General features: G+C 33.7%; 1 protein-coding gene across 5 annotated transcripts in view; it reads right to left on the reverse strand.

The window, feature by feature from the left end:
- Positions 1-787: 787 nt before the first annotated feature.
- Positions 788-20658, reverse strand: part of cobll1b (cordon-bleu WH2 repeat protein-like 1b) — a 74721-nt gene continuing 54850 nt past the window's right edge. For 4 of the 5 annotated variants that reach the window (XM_051905147.1, XM_051905151.1, XM_051905148.1 and 1 more), the window contains 10 exons: positions 19388-19613; positions 19188-19238; positions 18917-19014; positions 18452-18673; positions 16154-16289; positions 10571-10799; positions 8619-8695; positions 6157-7514; positions 2617-2757; positions 788-2454 (listed from right to left, as the gene is read on the reverse strand). In XM_051905147.1, coding sequence (XP_051761107.1) covers positions 2380-2454; positions 2617-2757; positions 6157-7514; positions 8619-8695; positions 10571-10799; positions 16154-16289; positions 18452-18673; positions 18917-19014; positions 19188-19238; positions 19388-19613 — 2613 coding nt within the window. In that variant the 3' untranslated portion in view covers positions 788-2379. The remainder of the gene's footprint in view (positions 2455-2616; positions 2758-6156; positions 7515-8618; positions 8696-10570; positions 10800-16153; positions 16290-18451; positions 18674-18916; positions 19015-19187; positions 19239-19387; positions 19614-20658) is intronic. The other variant, XM_051905152.1, reaches the window with a different exon arrangement.

The following is a 20658-nucleotide window of genomic DNA, read 5'->3' on the forward strand; positions in this document are numbered from 1 at the left end:
GTTTTTGTGTGTGTCCCTTTAAATGCAAATGAGCTGCTGCTCCCAGCCTCCTTTCCAGAAGAGGGCGGAGCTTTAACAGCTCGTGCTTCGGTTGCTCAACAACAACAAAGCTGGAGAATCTCACGCAGCCAAAATGAGGATTGTCAGTAACGGTGTTCAGCCTTACATTGTTCAAACCGGAGTCGACACTGATGGAGAGACTCAGGAAGAAGTTACAACTTTTAGAATGAAACTGGACGTTTCTGAATGGTTAGTGGATAAATTTATGTAGTTGCTGTGGAGTTGATTCAACTCATCCACTAGCAGACAAAGTCTTGCCAATACAAAGTTACTAGGTTGTCTTTTTCACGTTTTCTGGGTTGGTAGATGCACCGGGGACCCGATTATAGCATTTAAACATGGAAAAAGTCAGATTTTCATGATATGTCCCCTTTAAGCGAGCCTTCAGCAATGATGTAGCTCACAAAGACTCACATTCTGAATGGCATGTGTTCCTCAATACTGCTGCATTAAACCTTTATTAATGAGAAATTGACAATATCCTCCACTGAATCGAGCAGAAGAGAATCCTTAAACAAACATCACTGAAGTACCTCATTCTCACATGAATGTCTCTGCGCCTTTAAAACAGCAGAACGACACATAAATAAATAAAAGTGACAGAGTCAGTGTCAGATTGCAGTAATTGATCTTTGTAAGTAAGTGGCTGAAATAAGACATATCACACCTTGACATCCTATCAGCTTCAAAAACAGATAAAGAAATAACACAATCAGAGGATACACACTTTAAAAGTCAGTTATACTTTAATACAGAAAAGGGAGGAGAGTTGAATTCAAATAATACAGCAGTATTCTCCTCAGATTGAATGAAAAGCCCAGTGTTTTCTGTCTTGGCAACAGCTTTGATTATTAACAATTTATTTTTGTAGGATCCAGAAATCTGTTCAATGTCATAACATTAATTTAATATAATTGCAGCCCATAATTAACGATACACTCTGTACTAATGTTTGGCAAGGGATTACGGTGTGACTGAAGAAGTTTCAGTACCATTTTTTATTGGCTAATAATTACATAAATCAAAATCTCTACCTAATAATTTAAACAAAATTAGGCCTCGAAATAAATCAGAGCATTTTCTTTTTCACATATGCCTATTTACAAATTTCATAATGTCATTCGTACAACAAAAAAACAACCCGAAAATACATTTTTAATATATGATAACATTATTAGGATCTCTGTTACTTGATTGAGAGGCAAAAAAGTGTAACAGATATAAAGGAAAAACTCTCACGAATTGTCTGTCCATCTGTAGAATAAATTAAAAGAAATCCATAACTATAGTTCGTCTCCACGCTATTTGAACAATCATAATTAATTTTTTTATTAAAAGAATAATTCGCTCAAAAAATGAAAAAAAAAAAAATCCTTTTTGTCCTTTTAGGAGCTTGAGAGATATGATATGGTCACTATTAACTGTTTATTTACTGTTTATATATATATAATTAGCGCTGTTGAATGATTAATCACGATTAATAGCGATTAATCGCATTCAAAATAAGTTTGTTTACATAATGTGTGTACTGTGCATATTTATTATGTATATATAAATACACACACATATAAAATATGTATATTTAAGACATATTTACATGTATATATATATATATATATGTATATATAATTTATATTATATATGCATATAAATATTTTATATATAAATATAATATATTTTTGTTAAATATATACATGCTGTACTGTGTATATTTATTATGTATATATAAATACACACACATGCATATATATTTAACAAAAATATATTATTTTTATATAAAATATTTATATTTATTTATACATGATGTACTGTGTATATTGATTATGTATGTATGTGTGTATATATATATATATATATATGTACAAACATATGCATGTATATATTTAACAAAAATATATTTATATATAAAATATTTATATTTATATTTATACACACATTATGTAAACACACTTTTATTTTGGATGCTATTAATCACGATTAATCGGTTGACAGCAGTAATATATATATATATATATATATATATATATATATATATATAAAGTAAAATTCATTTAAGGCATGTTGTGGCTAATAAAAAAACTGTGTGAAGAAAAAAAAAGGAAAATAAAAAAATTGAATGATAAGCAGTGTAGAGGTGAAGACTGCGCTCTACACAGTTCTGACCAGGTCCAGATAAAATGTCCTGAAAGTCTTCTGATTTGTGAGACACCTAAAAATCATGATTTCTAATTAAAAAAAATAATTCTGAAGACAAGATGATTCTCATGACCTGCAGAATGTCTGAGAATGAGTGACGCTCATGAAGCATGTGGGAATGCTTCATTCTTCCGCTGAATGAAAGACTTCCGATATTCCCTTCAATGTGGGAGACGGAGCTAAAGATGCTTCAGACCCCTGTGGGAAAAACAAACAAGCTTTACAAACTTTTATAAATGATTCATCATGGATTGTCAGTTATTGATGGAGTGTTAAAGGAGCTTTAAAATGAAGGTTATTGTATTATCAGGGTTTCTGCGTGGTTCAGTGATGGTTAGATCTAGAGTTAGATTCACTCACTGGTGACGGTTGAGTATTTCCAATCTTACATGTTCCCATGCCTCCGTCTCGGGCGGAGCTCGGCTCTGGGTCTCCACGGCCTGCTGTTTGTGATGGGGCCTCTCTGGATCTCTCTGTGCGTCCTTCTCCATTGTCTGTCACCTGTGCTCCACAGGGGGGAAGAAAACACACAATACACACTGAGGATGATGCGCACTAGGCAGGCACAGGGTCCGAGAAAAGAGACACTGCTGGTTCTGCGTCACGCGCATAAATCACATGAAGAAGACACAGGATAGAGTGTCTCACTGTACTCCCACAGACAGACACTCACACATACATTAGAATAACTACACTCATTCACACACACACACACACACACACACACACGTGCATAAATTAATGCATATACACGCATTAGTGTAAATATACACTAGTTTGAAAATTTTGAGGGCAATATAGCTGTAAAAATGATTATATTACTAATATTGTTATTGTTAAAAATAACAACAGTTTAACTAAATATGATTTTAAAATAAAACAAAATTTAAAATGGATTTTTTAAAAATAAATTACACTACTTTTCCAAAGTTTGGAGTCAGATTTTTAAAGATGTTTTTGAAAGAAGTCTCTTCTGCTCACCAAGGCTCCAATTATTTAAAAAGAAATACAGTAAAAACAGTAATATTGTGAAATAATATTACAATTCAAAATAACTGTTTTCTATTTGAATATATTATAAACTGTAATTTATTCCTGTGATCAAAGCTGAATTTTCAGCATCATTACTCCAGTCTTCAGTGTCACATGATCCTTCAGAAATCATTCTGATATGATGATTTACTGCTCAAGAAACATTTCTGATTATTATTACAGAAACTGTGATAATTTTTTTCAGGATTCTTTGATAAACGGATAGCATTTATTTTAAATAGAAATGTTTTGTAACATTATAAAAGCCTTTACTGTCACTATAATTTAATGCACCCTTTCTAAATAAAAGTATTGATTTAATTAAAAAAAAAAAAAATGTATTGTATTGTATTGTATATGTGTATACACACACACACACACACACACACAAATAATATGTATATGTGTGCATATGTGTGTGTGTGTGTGTGTGTGTGTATATATCTATATATATATATATATATATATACAGTATAAAGTCAAACCAAAATGTATTCCGACACCTTGAACATTTCATTCATTAATTCAGTTTATTCACTATAGTTAAAAAAATGGTAATAAAATATGACAAGATCTCAGAGTTAAACTGTGTCAGAAAAAAAAAGTGTCTGAATAATTTTTAGTTCAAAATTTTTATCAGTTTTACTGATAGTCCACTGTATGAAGAATTTTTGGGTATTAAATGTCACAGTTTACTTTATTTTGCTATCCTCACTGACATAAATGAACTATAGTGTCCTGTACCCACTAGTAAAAATATATCAAAAATATCAAAAATGTCTGAATAATTTTTGGTTTGACTGTATATATATATATATATATATATATATATATATATATACACACATGACTCCAAACTTTTGAATGGTAATGTACAAAATAAATTAAATATATTAATAAAATTGAATAATCAAAGCACAGTTTCTCTCTATATGAACTCAAGGAAGAATAATATTTGATCATTTTCATTTATATGCACCAATATAACAACACATTTGTTGCGTCCCAAATGAGACACTATACACTATGCACTTATAGTCTACGTACTTATGTACTCATCCATGTAGTGTGTGAATTTTATAAGGTTATTTTGTCATTCAACATCGGAGTCTGATAGCCCCTGCGACAGCTGAAATGCATGAAGTGTCCAACATTCCACACTTTGTTTTTTCCGTTAATTCAGTGCATCATCCGGGCATTTAGTGCACTTTTTCTTTTTGGAATTTACAGTGTGAACACACTACTTTCACTATTTATACTTAAAAACGTCATAGAATAGTGCATAAGTACGCAAATTGGGACGCACCTATTGTCATAAACAGCATTATTTACATACACCATCAGTCAAAAGTTTAGACACACTTGGCTGAATCTTCTCATAAATGTTTCACATGATCTTAAAAATAAGCACACAAAAGCTTCTACTCCAGACTGTTTTGACGGTACCGAGGGCCAAACATACATTGTATACGTTGACAGCACACACACAGGGCCCTGCATCACTAAACACGCTCACAGTTGACCCCGGTGACACGACAACAAAGACGAGTAGACAGGTCAATCCGGGACATAGATTAATGAGCCATGTGCGTCAGTACATTGAGTGCACACACAGCCATTACAATGAGTGTCATCCAACTCCCAATATTAATTTACCAGCACCGGTTTGAACTGGATGTATTTCACAATAGATTATTTACTTACACAACAACTGTAATACAATGAGGCTACAAAAGGTGAGCCAAGTATTGATAGCAGCACCCAGAAGACCTTTCAGGTCCGGACTCCACCCGCACGGTATTCTCCCATCTCACTGCACGGTTCATACATGCCATGTGTCCGGTTTTCAGTGAATCTTATCGAATCTGTCAGACTCGTGACATGACCAAATTTTAGACCCAAATCAACAGAAAGACATGAGATATTATATTCTACTTCAAGAATTTTAGTACCATTATAAGGTTTTGTATATATATATTATATATATATATATATATATAATAGAACAAAGTTTTGTTAAAATATGCAATAAAAATATTTTTTCTTAAAATAATTATCATGAAAAAAAAGCAAAAAAGTTTCAAAAATAGTTCTTGTTACAATTTATAATAAAAATGTTTGTTTTCCTAAAATATAATCATTATAATAATAATAATAATTCAAAAAAATATTATTAAAAAGATTCACCCAAAAGCCAACAAACTTTTAATGTGACCTAGACATTTTTTAAAAATAGTCTTTGTTAAAATACATAATAAATATGTTTGTTTCCATAAAATATAATAATAATAATAATTCAAAAAATATTATTGAAAAGATTCACCCAAAAGCCAACAAACTTTTAATGTGACCTGGACATTTTTTAAAAATAGTCTTTGTTAAAATACATAATAAATATGTTTGTTTCCATAAAATATAATAATAATAATAATAATAATTCAAAAAATATTATTGAAAAGATTCACCCAAAAGCAAACAAACTGTTAATGTGACCTGGACATATTTTAAAAATAGTCTTTGTTAAAATATATAATAAAAAATGTTTGTTTCCCCAAAATATAATAATAATAATAATAATTCAAAAATTATTATAATAATTATTATAATTATTATTAATTACAAGATCCACCCAAAAAACTACAAACTGTTAATGTGACCTGGACATATTTTAAAAATAGTTTTTGTTAAAATATATAATAAAAATGTTTGTTTCCCTAAAATACAATAATAATAATAATAATATTAATTCAAAAATCATTATTGAAAAGATTCACCCAAAAATCAACAAATTGTAGATGTGACCTGGACATATTTTCGCAAGATTTGGTCCAAAAAAAAAAAAAGACAGTTTGACCAGCTTGTACTCACAGTGCTCGTCGGCGACTCTGGCGATTCTGTAATGGATGTTTGTGCTGTGAGAGGCTGTGTGTGTGGTGACTGCCCCAGAGGATGATGGGAAAGAGACTTGGACCTCTTTACGGCAGAGGACACGGCCTGAGCGAAGCGAGAAGGCGTTGAAGGCGAATACGGTTTGGGCGCTGCAAAGCTTCTCAACTTCTCCAAACTCAGTGAAGGCGTGGGGTTCGTGGGAAGACTCTTCTGATGGGGCAGAAAGGACGACGGTGGAAATCTAGAAGATTCAGGCCGAGGCCCGTCTACCTCTGCTTTTTGAGGTAGAGGTTTATCACTCGCTCTTGCATTTTCCTCATCTTCCCATTGGACTGGTGGTGGTGGAGGAGGGAAGTTGTCCAGCGGAGGAAATGTTTCTGACTTCGGGCTGCTTATGGTTTCTTTTGGACGGGTTGCAGGACTGCTACAGCTGCTACTGCTGCTGCTGCTACTGCCGACGCTCGCTCGCCGTACGATAGCGGAGGATACGTAATCCCCGGGTGTTCGCTTGTGCTGCGGCAGGCGGAAAGATGCTGGTTTGGGTCTTGTTGCAGGTGGAACTTTCTTGTCTTTGACAATGGATTCAGTTCCTCCTTCTACAGGCGATGAAGCGGTTTCTGGAGGTGAGGTACAAGGACTAGTTTGTGCAAAGACGTCCTGATGGCCGTTAAGAGCAACCGTGCCATTAGAGACAGACTTTGCTTCACTTTTGCAGTCCACATTAGGCTCCAGAGTCAACTCGACCTCAAAGAAACGGAGCTTTTCTAGAGACTTCTGAGGCACGATGGTGTAGGTGGTCATGCCCACTTTGGGGATGTATTCACGGGTAAGCTCATTGGATGGTTTGGGTTTGGGTTCGGCATCTATAATATACTGTACGCTTCCTGCTTTAGAGGCTGGTGTAGATGTCAAGTCCTTAGATGGTTGGATCACAGGCGATTGTGGTTCAGGGACGTGCAGCTCTTCTGTGGAAGTGGCTATGTCTCTCTTTAGTCCCGTTGAGGATGTGGACGGGGACGTTGAGGGTTCAGTGCATAAGCTCGATGGCTCTTTAGAGGGTTTCTGGGGTTCTGCCTGCATATGTGTCTGGGTGTGAGTGGAGCTGACCGTATTAGGGATAGTTTCAGGGATCTGGTCCTCAGAGCGAGATGAACGGCTTTGCTCAGGGGAAGCCGCGACCGTATCGGAATCAAAGAAAGTCTGGATGCCGCATTCGGATGTTTGAAGCGTGTTGATCAAAGATGCAGGCTTCTCTGTGGTGCTCACAGAAACCTCTTCCAGAACAGGGACACTTTCAGACGGCTGAATCGCCTCTTCTGTCTTTTCCACCAGGGGCTCTACAGACGGAGAAAACAAAGTCATGCGTCGAAGCCTTTCATTTTGTCACTAGAGTTTTACTGGGATATATAGACCATTGCACATCAAACAATGCTTTCTTATGGATCATGTCATGAGGACTCAAATGTTCCTGAGAATTACTGAGATTAAAGAGTTCATTGTACTACTGTAAATTTCAGAACTCAAAACTTCAGTCCAACCAGAGCATTTATTGAAATTAAGCTGAAAAAATGATTCATTCTGAATTTAATGTATGAATAACAATTACATAAAGCACACTAAGGCAGTGGTTCCCAAACTTTTTTAGAGAGGCATTTAACATCTCTTCCACTTAGACTGCAGTCACACCTTTTCCATTAAGGGACAATATTTGCCCCCTTATATTGATTTTCCAGTGCATTTTTTTACCTTTATAAAATAAATAATGGTTAAAATGAAAAAATGTTCAATAGAGAAATATGCAATGATGGTAAAAAAACGAAGTGATACTTTTAAATATAAAAAAACTAAAACCACCAGTAGGTGGTGGTAAGTCACTGGCTTAACGAGTGAATTATAAAGTCATTTATTCATTCAGTAACGAAGCAAATGGCTGTATTTATGAATGAATCAATTGAATCATCTGAAGATTTGTTCAAAGCCACAGATTCGTTCAAAAAACACCACTGTGTGTTGCAGTTTTTGTTGAAACCATTATTTTGTTGCAAAATAGAGCAAACCACACAATAATGTGTTTAAAATGTACATCACTTAATATTACACTTTTGTTTGTTGAACTGTGACATTATAAATCATTGTCACATTTGCAGTCGTGTGGATATTTGGGAAAAAATGCATTCTTGCTCACATAATATAGTATCAACATTAAAAACAAGAACTCACAAGGGGTATTGGATGTCATGTATTTTACCTTTTATTTTTTCCTGTTAGAAATACATGCTCAGTTTTAATAAGGTGGGGTATAGGCTAATTAAATTAAACTTTTTGCATTTTGTTCGACCTCTGTCACCTCTCGTACCCTAGTTTGGGAACCACTGCACTAAGGCAAAACATTGAGTAAAATCTGAGGTGTTGAAGGATCTCACCCATCAGTTGAAGCTTACCTTTCTCTTCTGACAGGACATGAGAGCTTACAGCCTGCTCCGACTTCATCTCTCTATTCACTGTGCCTTCAGCTACTCTGTCAAGGGTAAAAACCATGTAATGTTTAAAAACATGCATTCAATATGACCTACAATTAACTTAAAATTAGGAAAAACTAAAAACATTTATATTGGGGGTGTAATGATACATCGTCATATCAAGATAAATATAAAAACGTGACGATATGTATCGTTGATGTAAATGATATGATTCGCGATATAGAGTTACTTGTATCCAAGGTTCAGCTTACTGTATTTATAAGGTATAATTCACCCAAATATGTATGTCGTTTCAAACCTATACGATTTTTGTTCAACCTCCAAACACAAATGAAGACATTTTTTATGAAGCCTGAGAGATTTCTGTCCCTCCATTTAAAGTCGATTCCTCTAAAACTTAAAAGATCCAAAAAATGTCATAAAGGCATTGTAAAAATAATCAAGTGGTCTAATCCAAATCCAAGTCTTCTAAAGAGACACGATGACTTTATATGATGAACAGATTTACAACGACACATACTGTAGTAAAACCGGACCTTCAAATGCTTGCGTGATGCACGAAAACAACATGAGAGTAAATGTAGAAATTAAATTTTTGGATGAACTAACCATTTACAATTTGGGAATAGTCATTTTGACACGCTATCTTGCGATTAGAACTGTGATTAATTGCATTGATCATCTGAAGCGCATACGTGCTGCACTCCTCAAAGTGAAAGTGAATTATTTTAATAATACACTCTACAAAATGTTGGGTTAAAAACAACCCAAGTTGGGTTGAAAATGGTCAAACCCAGCGGTTGGGTTAAATGTTTGCTCAACATGCTGGGTAGTTTTATTTAACTCAACTATTGTTTAAAAATTACTATATGACTGGCTAAAAATGAACCCAAAATAGCTTGGAAATTAAAAATCAGACACATAATTACTAGAGGCAACAATAATAATCAAAAGGTGAACATTTATTAATAAGCAATTTAATAAATGTTTATTTAATTATTATTCATTAAACTTTTTAATAAATGTTAATTTCCAAGATATTTGGGTTCATTTTAAACAAGCAACATATAATTTTTAAACAATAGTTGAGTTAAATAAAACTACCCAGCACATTGGGCAAACATTTAACCCAACCGCTGGGTTAAAACAACCCAATCGCTGGGTTTGTCTATTTTCAACCCACCTTTGGTTGTTTTTAACCCAGCATTTTTTAGAGTGTAATAAAGTAATAATAATAATAAAACCCTCTCTTCTTTAGTTTGGCTTAAAATATCATGATAGTATTGTATCGTGAGTTCAGTATCGCGATTTGTATGGAATCGTGACATGAGTGTATCGTTGCACCCCTAATTTACATACACACTAAAAAATGCTGGGTTAAAAACAACCCAAGTTGGGTTAAAAATGGTCAAACCCAGCGATTGGGTTAAATGTTTGCCCAAACCTGCTGGGCAGTTTTATTTAACTCAACTATTGTTTAAAAATTACTATATGGCTGGCTTAAAATGAACCCAAAATAGGCTGGAAATTAAAAATCAGACACATAATTACTAGAGGCAACAGTAATAATCAAAAGGTGAACATTTATTAATAAGCAATTTAATAAATGTTTATTGTTTAATTATTATTCATTAAACTTATTAATAAATGTTAATTCCAACATACTTTGGGTTCATTTTAAGCAAGCAATATAGTCATTTTTAAACAATAGTTGGATTAAATAAAACTACCCAGCAGGTTGGGTAAACATTTAACCCAACTGCTGGGTTACAACAACCCATTTGCTGTTTTAACTTGGGTTGGTTTTTAACCCAGCATTTTTTAGTGTTCTCACTGGTTGCTGGTCTCAGATTTTTGAACCAGCCACTGAATATAAATGAACACACTGTGCAATTAGCTACTACTGTACATACTCCGTGTCTGTGGACAGGTCACATGATGGATTGTCTTTGGCCGTCCCACTGTCCAGAATCTCAGAATCCTGAGAAGGAGACGCTGTCCCAGCTCGGCCTGAGTCCAGAGAGATGTCTGCGGACAGGTTGAGGCTGCTGTCATCATCCTGGTGCTCCTCCTCCATAGCGCAGGTCACATTCACTTCTTCCTGTTCCTTGATCTCCTCCAGAGGAGACTCCAACACTGGTTCTACAGTGTAAAATCATGAGAAATGCTTAAATATTACAAAGAACAACCCAAAAACTTCTTCACTGTATCCCTAAGCAGCACTGAAGCAGGGGTTTCCACATCAAAATGAAGTGATGCCCATTCTCATGAAGGAGCAGCAGAGAGAGAGAGATGTGGCATATGCAGCGTTAATATGGATCCTCTGCTCCTCAGACTGAGCGAGTGCTGTTAATTAAGACGTCTCGCTTCTCTCGTCTGATTCAGCTCTTCAGTCGTCCTCTCTGGAGACCAGCGAGATAGAGAGAGCTGTCTCTGTGATCTCTCCCAGACATTTAGATTCAAAGCCCTTCTGTAGCTGCTCTTCTATCTCTGCTCCATTCTGAGCTCTTATTTATGTGTTTCTGGCTCTTTATATATTTATTTTCTTTCTCAGTCATTAGAACTTTTGACTGCAAGCATAAAGAGTAAAGCGTTCATCAGCCAATCAGTGTTGACTTGACCCTGCATTGGGGAAAACCTTGTGAAACTCAATGCAACTCAGCAAAAGTTGCAGAAGCATTCATATAATACACTTGTAAGAAACAAAACTGAGTGAATGATCCCTGCTGGGTCTCGGGAGGCCGTCTTTGTATAGTTATGAACAATGAGAAAAGCACTCACACTCCTGATCTAGCTCTTTACTTCATAGAAAACAAGCATTTAACAAAACAATATATTTTTATGAGTGCTTTCAGAGAGAAGTTTTGTCTAAAGACGTACACCCCATCAACACTGCATGAGCGACATGCTAAACATTTAAAATCAACAAAGCTTTATAGCAGAAGAACAGGGCCGGTTTTGTTGCATCGCTCGCTTCCACAGTGTGAAAATTGATGCAAAGATTACATTTGTATCATGGGTCAGAAAATAGATAGTACGATAGATAGAACGACATATGGATGGATGGATGGATGGATGGATAGAATGATAGAGTGATGGAAGGATGGATGGATGGATGGATGATGAATGGATGGATAAACAGATGGACAGATAAATAGATAGTATGATAGAATGATAGATAGAACGACAGGTGGATAGATGGATAAACGTATGGATGGATAGATAGTACGATAGATAGATAGATATATAGATAGTACGATAGATAGATAGATAGATAGAATGACAGATGGATGGATGGATGGATGGATAAACGGACAGACGGATAGATAGATAGATAGATAGATAGATAGATAGATAGATAGATAGAACAACATATGGATGATGGATGGATGGATAGAATGATAGAGTGATAGAAGGATGGATGGATGGATGGATGGATGATGGATGATGATGGATGGATGGATGGATGGATGGATAAACGGACGGACAGATAGTACGATAGAATGATAGATAGAGCAACAGATGGATGGATGGATGGATGGATGGATGGATGGATGGATAGAATGATAGAGTGATGGATGGATGGATGGATGGATGGATGGATGGATGGATGGATGATGAATGGATGGATAAACAGATGGACAGATAGATAGATAGTATGATAGAATGATAGATAGAACGACAGGTGGATAGATGGATAAACGTATGGATAGATAGATAGTACGATAGATAGTACGATAGATAGTACGATAGATAGATAGATAGATAGATAGATAGATAGATAGATAGAATGACAGATGGATGGATGGATGGATGGATAAACGGACAGACGGATAGATAGATATATAGATAGATAGATAGAACAACATATGGCTGATGGATGGATGGATAGAATGATAGAGTGATGGATGGATGGATGGATGGATGGATGATGATGGATGGATAGATGGATGGATGGATGGATGGATAAACGGACAGACAGATAGTACGATAGAATGATAGATAGAGCAACAGATGGATGGATGGATGGATGGATGGATAGAATGATAGAGTGATGGATGGATGGATGGATGGATGGATGGATGGATGGATGATGAATGGATGGATAAACAGATGGACAGATAGATAGATAGTATGATAGAATGATAGATAGAACGACAGGTGGATAGATGGATAAACGTATGGATAGATAGATAGTACGATAGATAGTACGATAGATAGATAGATAGATAGATAGAATGACAGATGGATGGATGGATGGATGGATAAACGGACAGACGGATAGATAGATATATAGATAGATAGATAGATAGATAGATAGAACAACATATGGATGATGGATGGATGGATAGAATGATAGAGTGATGGATGGATGGATGGATGGATGGATGGATGGATGGATGGATGGATGGATGATGATGGATGGATAGATGGATGGATGGATGGATGGATAAACGGACAGACAGATAGTACGATAGAATGATAGATAGAGCAACAGATGGATAGATAGATAGATAGATAGATAGATAGAGTGATAGAAGGATGGATGCATGGATGGATGGATGGATAAACGGACGGATAGATAGTACGATAGATAGATATATAGATAGAGCGACAGATGGATGGATGGATGGATGGATGATGAATGGATGGATAAACAGATGGACAGATAGATAGATAGTATGATAGAATGATAGATAGAACGACAGGTGGATAGATGGATAAACGTATGGATGGATAGATAGTACGATAGATAGATAGATAGATAGATGTAAAATGTGGCGAATTGCAATCAGAGTCAAACACAAGCAAACAGAAACAGAAGGAGAAGCAGCTGAGAAGAGATGATGTTGTGAGTTGTAGTGCAGATTGGGATGACAGAGAAAGACAGACGGCGTGAAACAAACACTGAATACTGTGCAACCAATGATTCGTGAACAAACGACTCTGAGCTGATTCTTTTAAATGAACTGGTCAAACCGTGTCAAACTCATAAGCAGGCCCAGTCATAACGCTCAAACGTACTTAAATAATCGTTAGGGAGCCGCAAACATTCACTGGAATTGGAAACAGAATTGTCCAATTCCTCATGATTTCCTTCCAGGGAACTGTCAGGTCGAACGCTTACGCAATCACGTTTGCTCATATAACACCTCTGATGAAATGTCATCGCTGTGTTTCCACCCTGGAGGAACTCAAACACACCACAGCTGTGGCCCATTTGCAACCGTTTGCCCGTATGTGTACGAGTGTGAGAAAGAGTCTAACTAATACAGCTGCAAACATTTAACTGAGTGTTCTCACCAGCCCAGCCACCACCCATCTGCCTTCTGAGATTTCAACAGGTTTACATGTTAGGACGGTGCTAAGCTTGGTTAATGACACTCTAATAAACATTAAAAGAGATGGCACACACAAACATTGGGGAATTTGATTTATAGATACTTTTCAATAATTAATAAAAATATATTTATATTCTCACCCTGTGTCTACCAATATTTTTCCGATGGTCTTGTCATCATAATAAATTCTGGTATCTAATAAGGCAACATAATCATGCTACTTTCTCACTGAGAGTAAATCTAATAGATCAAATCAGAGAAAGCGGTGATGTGTCTGTTCAACCACTAGGTGGAGACAAAACATAGAGAAAGTCAAAGCAACACACACACACACACACACACACACACACACTGTCCCCAAATGCCCACCCATACACAGTACTGCTGCTCTGCTCATTCAAACCCTTTTATGCACAAAATCCTCAGATTAATGAAATAATAACTTCAAATAATAGCCTAAACTATAAATAATAACTTACTTTCTTACTTTTATATCTACTTAAAGTACAGATCACAGATTACAGAGCAACAAACATGGTGAAATAGCCAAGATACTAAATTCTCATTTCTTAGCTCATATAAACACAAGTTGTTCCTGCATCTTTTTCTTTATATTAAACATTCTCAATGACTAAATATTCTTTTAGAAGAATGATAAAGTCTGTACTTCATTTTTATTACAATTATAGCAATTATAGTTATTAGTTATAGTTTCTAAATGTGTTTGGCTACTCTTTTTATTTTAATATAATATAATTTAATATAATATAATATAATATAATATAATATAATATAATATAATTAAAAAAATAAAATATAATACAACTAATATTTAATTAATTAAACTATTTTTAACAAACTATATTTTGTTTTATAGAAACTATAAAATAATGTAATATAATATAATATATAAAGTAATAATTTATAAATGTAATTTTAATATATATATATATATATATAGTTTGTTTATAGAAACTATAATATAATATAATATAATATAATATAATAAAAAATAAAACATAATATAATATAACTAATATTTTATTAATTTAACTATTTTTTAACAATTTATATTTTGTTTTATAGAAACTTTAAAATAATATAATATAATATATAAAGTAATAATTTATAAATGTAACTTTTAAAAAATATATAGTTTGTTTATAGAAACTATAATATAATATAATATAATAAAAAATAAAATACAATATAATTAAAAAAATATATAATATAATAAAATAATGTAATATAATATAATATATAAATTAATAATTTATAAATTTAACTATTTAAAAAAAACGAATATAACTAATATTTTATTAATTTAACTATTTTTTAACAAACTATATTTTGTTTTATAGAAACTATAAAATAATGTAATATAATACATAAATGAATAATTTATAAATTTAACTATTTAAAAAAAACTAATATAACTAATATTTTATAAATTTAATATACAATAATATGTTTTTAACTTTTTTAAACAACTATAGTTTTGTAGAAAAACTACATTAATATAATATAATATAATTATAGCTGTCAATTGATTAAACAAATTAACTAATTAATCACAATTAATTTCACCTAACTTTTTAATATATTTTTATATTGTAATAATTTTACATTTAATCTCCAAATGAATGTAGAAACAACATAAAGACAGTATATTTTAAATATTTGATTGATGGCATATATGCTACTATGAAACGGTCTGTATGAAACTGATTTGTCTTCTCAATTTTAGCCATTAATTGTAGCCATTCAACATTACAGTACAATCTTTAGTGTCTTGAATGGTTTAAAAGCATTTGCACGAATGCGAGCATGATCATATAACGTAACGCTAGCCAAAAGATGCCGGAAAAAGCGGATGCTGCATTAATTGAATCATTAAACTGAACAAATTAATCGCATGCGTTAACACGTGTTTCCATAGCAGAACTCAAGTCAAATTCAACAGGTCCCGCCAGATGTTTCAATAATTAACTCAAATATCCTGTGAAATCTTACACATTCTTTGTTGGCATAAAGTGCTTCTAAGTAATTGGCTAACTTCAGTTATGTAGTGAATCAGAGTGTAATTTTGACCCAAGAAAACCCCTGAAACTGCTGGTGAACACAAGCATATTCTCAGAAAGTCTTCAAACGGACCTGTACTGCCTCTGTCCTGCGTCGTCTCATCAGGAGAGGCTGTGCTGCTCGGGACGGGGGGCGGTGGGGCCTTCCTCTTGGTGGACTTCTTGAAGGACGACTCTGTCGAGGATCCCCGGCTCAGAGGTGCCATATTCTTTGGAAAGCAGGCAGGGGGACAGTAATAAATGTGACATATAATTCCAAATATTTGGCTGTGGGAAATGTAACCACATTCCCTAATGACAAGGTGATGAAATGACTCAACCCAGCACCGAGTTTACGTAGAAACAAAACAAATACTGGGAAAGCAAGGTTTAACCGCTCATTGTATTTGCAGAGTGCCGTTTATACAGAGATACTTGGTCTTTGAACTCAGATCATGAAATAACAGGTTACCAAATCTTTTTTTCTTTAAAAGACTTCCATGACAATGAAGACCCAAAGAGTGTTTGGAAACTTAAACCACACTTCTTTTCTATTGTTTGTTTTATAGAAACCAATATAATATAATATAATATAATATAATATAATATAATATAATATAATATAATAAATTTAACTATTTTTAACAAACTATATTTTGTTTTATAGAAACTACTAAATAAAGTAATATAATATAATATAATATAATATAATATAATATAATATAGTGCAATAATTTATAAATTTAACTTTTTTTTTTTAAAAAACTATAGTTTGTTTTATAGAAACTATAATATAATGTAATATAAAATACAGCAAAATTGCATAAATTTAAAATGTAAATAAAATATACTATAATATAATAATATAATATATGATATTATGATATAATATATGATATAATATACAGCAAAATTTCATAAATATAAATTGTAAAATGTAAATAATAATATAATTTTATAGTTTAATCATTTATAAATTTAGCTTTTTTTAAAGAAAAAACTATAGTTTGTTTTATAGAAACTATAATATAATATAATATAATATAATATATAAATTTAACTATTTTAACACTATATTTTGTTTTAACTGTAATATAATATAATATATGATATAATATACAGAAAAATTTCATAAATATAAATTGTAAAATGTAAAGAATATAATATAATTATAATTATAATATAATATATAGTGTAATAATTTATAAATTTAACTTTTAAAAAAACTATAGTTTGTTTTATAGAAACTATAATATAATGTAATATAAAATACAGCAAAATTGCATAAATGTAAAATGTAAATAATAAAATATACTATAATATAATATATGATATAATATACAGCAAAATTTCATAAATATAAATTGTAAAATGTAAAATGTAAATAATATAATATAATATAATATTATAGTTTAATAATTTATAAATGTAACTTTTTTTTTATAGAAAGAATGTAAGTTTGTTTTATAGAAACTATAATATAATATATAAATGTAACTATTTTTAACACTACATTTTGTTTTATAGAAACTGTAATATAATATAATTATATATAATATAATATAAAGCAAAACTTTATAAAATCTACAAATTTTTTATAATAAACAAAATATAGTTTGTTTACTTTTTCTTTACAAGACTTCCACAATAATAAAGGCTCACTTACAGCGGCACCAAAGAGTATTTACACACTTAAACCACACTTTAAAAGTCTGATTATCACTGCATTTCTTTTCTTTTCTACAGTGTTTTCTAGTAATTGCAATCAAGTGTTGTTTATTTTAAAGAAACACAGCACAAGCACATTTTTCAGGCATAACGAAGAGAATGTTTTTCCACACTTTGCAGTTAGAAACATTAGTTAATGTGATGAACTACACCTGTGCTTATTCAGCCAGAACTGAGGAGAACAGACTTCACACATCCACTAAAAATCACCAAAACTGACATATTTTACGTGCAGCTTAAGTGTCCAAATACTTTTCTGGGGTCACTGCCTTTCACACAATTAGTTACAAATGTCTGAGACCACAAGTGAACATCTATTATTTTGTATTCTTTTCTAATTTAAAATACATTTTCAATACAAAACATTACAAGTCATATGAGAATAACACATTTGTGTCTTAGTATCTGGTTGGTGACGGCAGTACTGGAGCTACATGAACAAAACCTGTTCTCCAGCATGATTTGAGATGTTTCAATGGAAGAAAAACATATGACTGTCTATACAAATAGTCACAAAATATGTCAATAGTGCAGAATTCTTCCTCAAAAACTTTGTTTACATAAAAAAAAAAAAAAAATGCTCTCAGACTTTTGGACCCCACAGCATGTTCAAGCCAAGTTTTCCTACTAAATATTAACTGAATCCCAGAACAGCGGCACATACCTGGTTACCATCAGGATGCATAGCCCCGTGGTTATGACTGAGGTCACTAGGCATGCTCTGCGACATCATGCTAGGTGGCAACGGGGCTCGTCTTTTCTTTGGCGTGTCGGAGGGCATGGTATTAGAATCGTATGAAATCGGCGAATGCGTGCTGAAGGAACTCATGCTGACCGGCCTCTGTTTCCTGTGCACTGGAGATGCGGGTGCGCTCACGGTCATAGACTTTAACGAGAGACAGCCAATCGTAAGTCAGCACACTCCCAATCAGTCCCACCGGTGAGCCAATAACAAATAAGTAAAGTCTTTATCAATTTGCATAAAACAAATATGACCACTGGTGCTCAGGGAATGTTTACAAAGAAATGAAAACACACATGCCTTTGACCTTATCTTAACGTCACCAAAAAAAATCTCAAAGTGTGTTATCGTTCCTTGTTATATACATACAAGGATTTCATAACTCACCTGTTCAGATTGCTTCTTACTTCCTTTCCGAAATAAGCTGAATCCCCGCTTATTTTCTTTCTCCCTCTGGATTTTCTGTTTCCCATGATAAAACATTTCTGCGATTTAATGCATTGAATAGTTAGACGTTATACATTTGTTACTTAAAGGAACAGTTCATGTAAAAATGAACAATATTTCAACTTTTTTGAAAGGAAAAATTCCTTTTAGAATAATTTGAGGGTGAACTATTCTTTTAAAATGGAAAACGTAACATGTTAATGTCACTTACCTGAGTGAGTAGGAGATGGAGGCAGACTTATAGGACTTGCAGGGCTAATAACTGCAAGAAAAGAAGCAAACCCAAGAGTACAGTATAACGTAAAATGTTTTACAGAGTATCTCAATGTCACCTTATGAAAACCGGTCCTGCATGATTTCATATGAGTCATTTTGATGTACTTAGCATAAACACACACACTTGGCTCTGACCTTTGGTGTCTCTTGCATACACTTCCCTCAGGCCGAAGTCATTGAGGGAGCTGCTCAGGTCCAAAGTGTCTTCCGAGTGGACGTTTCGTAGTAAAACCGTGGTCTGCGGGTCAAATTCACATTTCTCACAGATAGCCGGAAGCAGTTCTCGTAGAGAAACCCGAGGACTCACCCTGAGAATGGTTTTCTGGGTTTTCTTGTAGTTTATCACTAATCGTACGGTTGCCTGAAAGAGAAGAGAGAAGAAAAATAAGTTTAAGAGTAGTCCAAGGGTTTGTGTGGGGGGGATCTGTACCAAATCATTGTGAGATGCGTTTGTAGGGAGCGTTTGGTTACACTTTATTTTGATGGTCCCCTTCAACTATAGATTTGCAATCACGTGGTTCTGGTGACGCGCGAAATTCGGGTGGAGGGCAAGCAGTGAAAATTAGAATGGGAGAGATGGAGAAAAGTCCGTACTGTGCTGGTTTAGAAAGCTATAAACAGAAAATCACAACATATGTTGGACATGATCCTTAAATTATGAAGAGGAGCGATTTTTCTACTGAATACTTGATTGCCATCGAGGAGGTAGATATAGAGAATGTGAAGCTGCCGTCATGCCGTGTTCATTTCTAGTCTGGTTTGTTTATATCGCGCTGCTTTTCTGCTAGTGACGTTAAGGGCAGTATTTTTGATTTTCTGTTGTAATTGTAAAAAATGTCACCATTGGAGGTCATTTATGCTGAATCGAGAATTGCAACAGGAGCGCACATCATCGTTCAGGGAAAAAACTGGACGGTGTAATATAATTTTCGCGTTTTCTACATGTAAAAACACTTGGGGAAGCAGGTTGAGGAGGTGACGGGAAGAGGCCGTATAGCAAATCTAATAATATCACTGATTAAACCCACTGCCTATCACTCAATAAAATAATCACAGCTGAGTGTTTTTGAAAGTTTTGTATTTTGTTTGGTTTAATGATTAACATTACATTTGCGAGTATGACTCTCACTCGGCTTGTGAATGAGCATAACTTGCACGCAGCCATTTCAAAACTGTTCACAAGCTTCTATGAGTTTGATTTTGGTTGTGATTTGTTGAAATAAATACAAAAAAAATACAGTGTATCGAAGCTCCTTGTGGTTTCTCGGTTTGATAGATTTGAGCAACCACAAATGACAGAAAACATAAGAATTTTGAGTTTGTGATAGGATTCCTATGTAGAAAAATCACTCCCTGCCCTCCAGCTGCATTTTGCACTGCAGCAATGACGTCATGTGCAAACAACC

The sequence above is a fragment of the Ctenopharyngodon idella genome, chromosome 9, assembly GCF_019924925.1.
Source record: "Ctenopharyngodon idella isolate HZGC_01 chromosome 9, HZGC01, whole genome shotgun sequence".
In the NCBI taxonomy this organism is placed as follows: domain Eukaryota; kingdom Metazoa; phylum Chordata; class Actinopteri; order Cypriniformes; family Xenocyprididae; genus Ctenopharyngodon; species Ctenopharyngodon idella.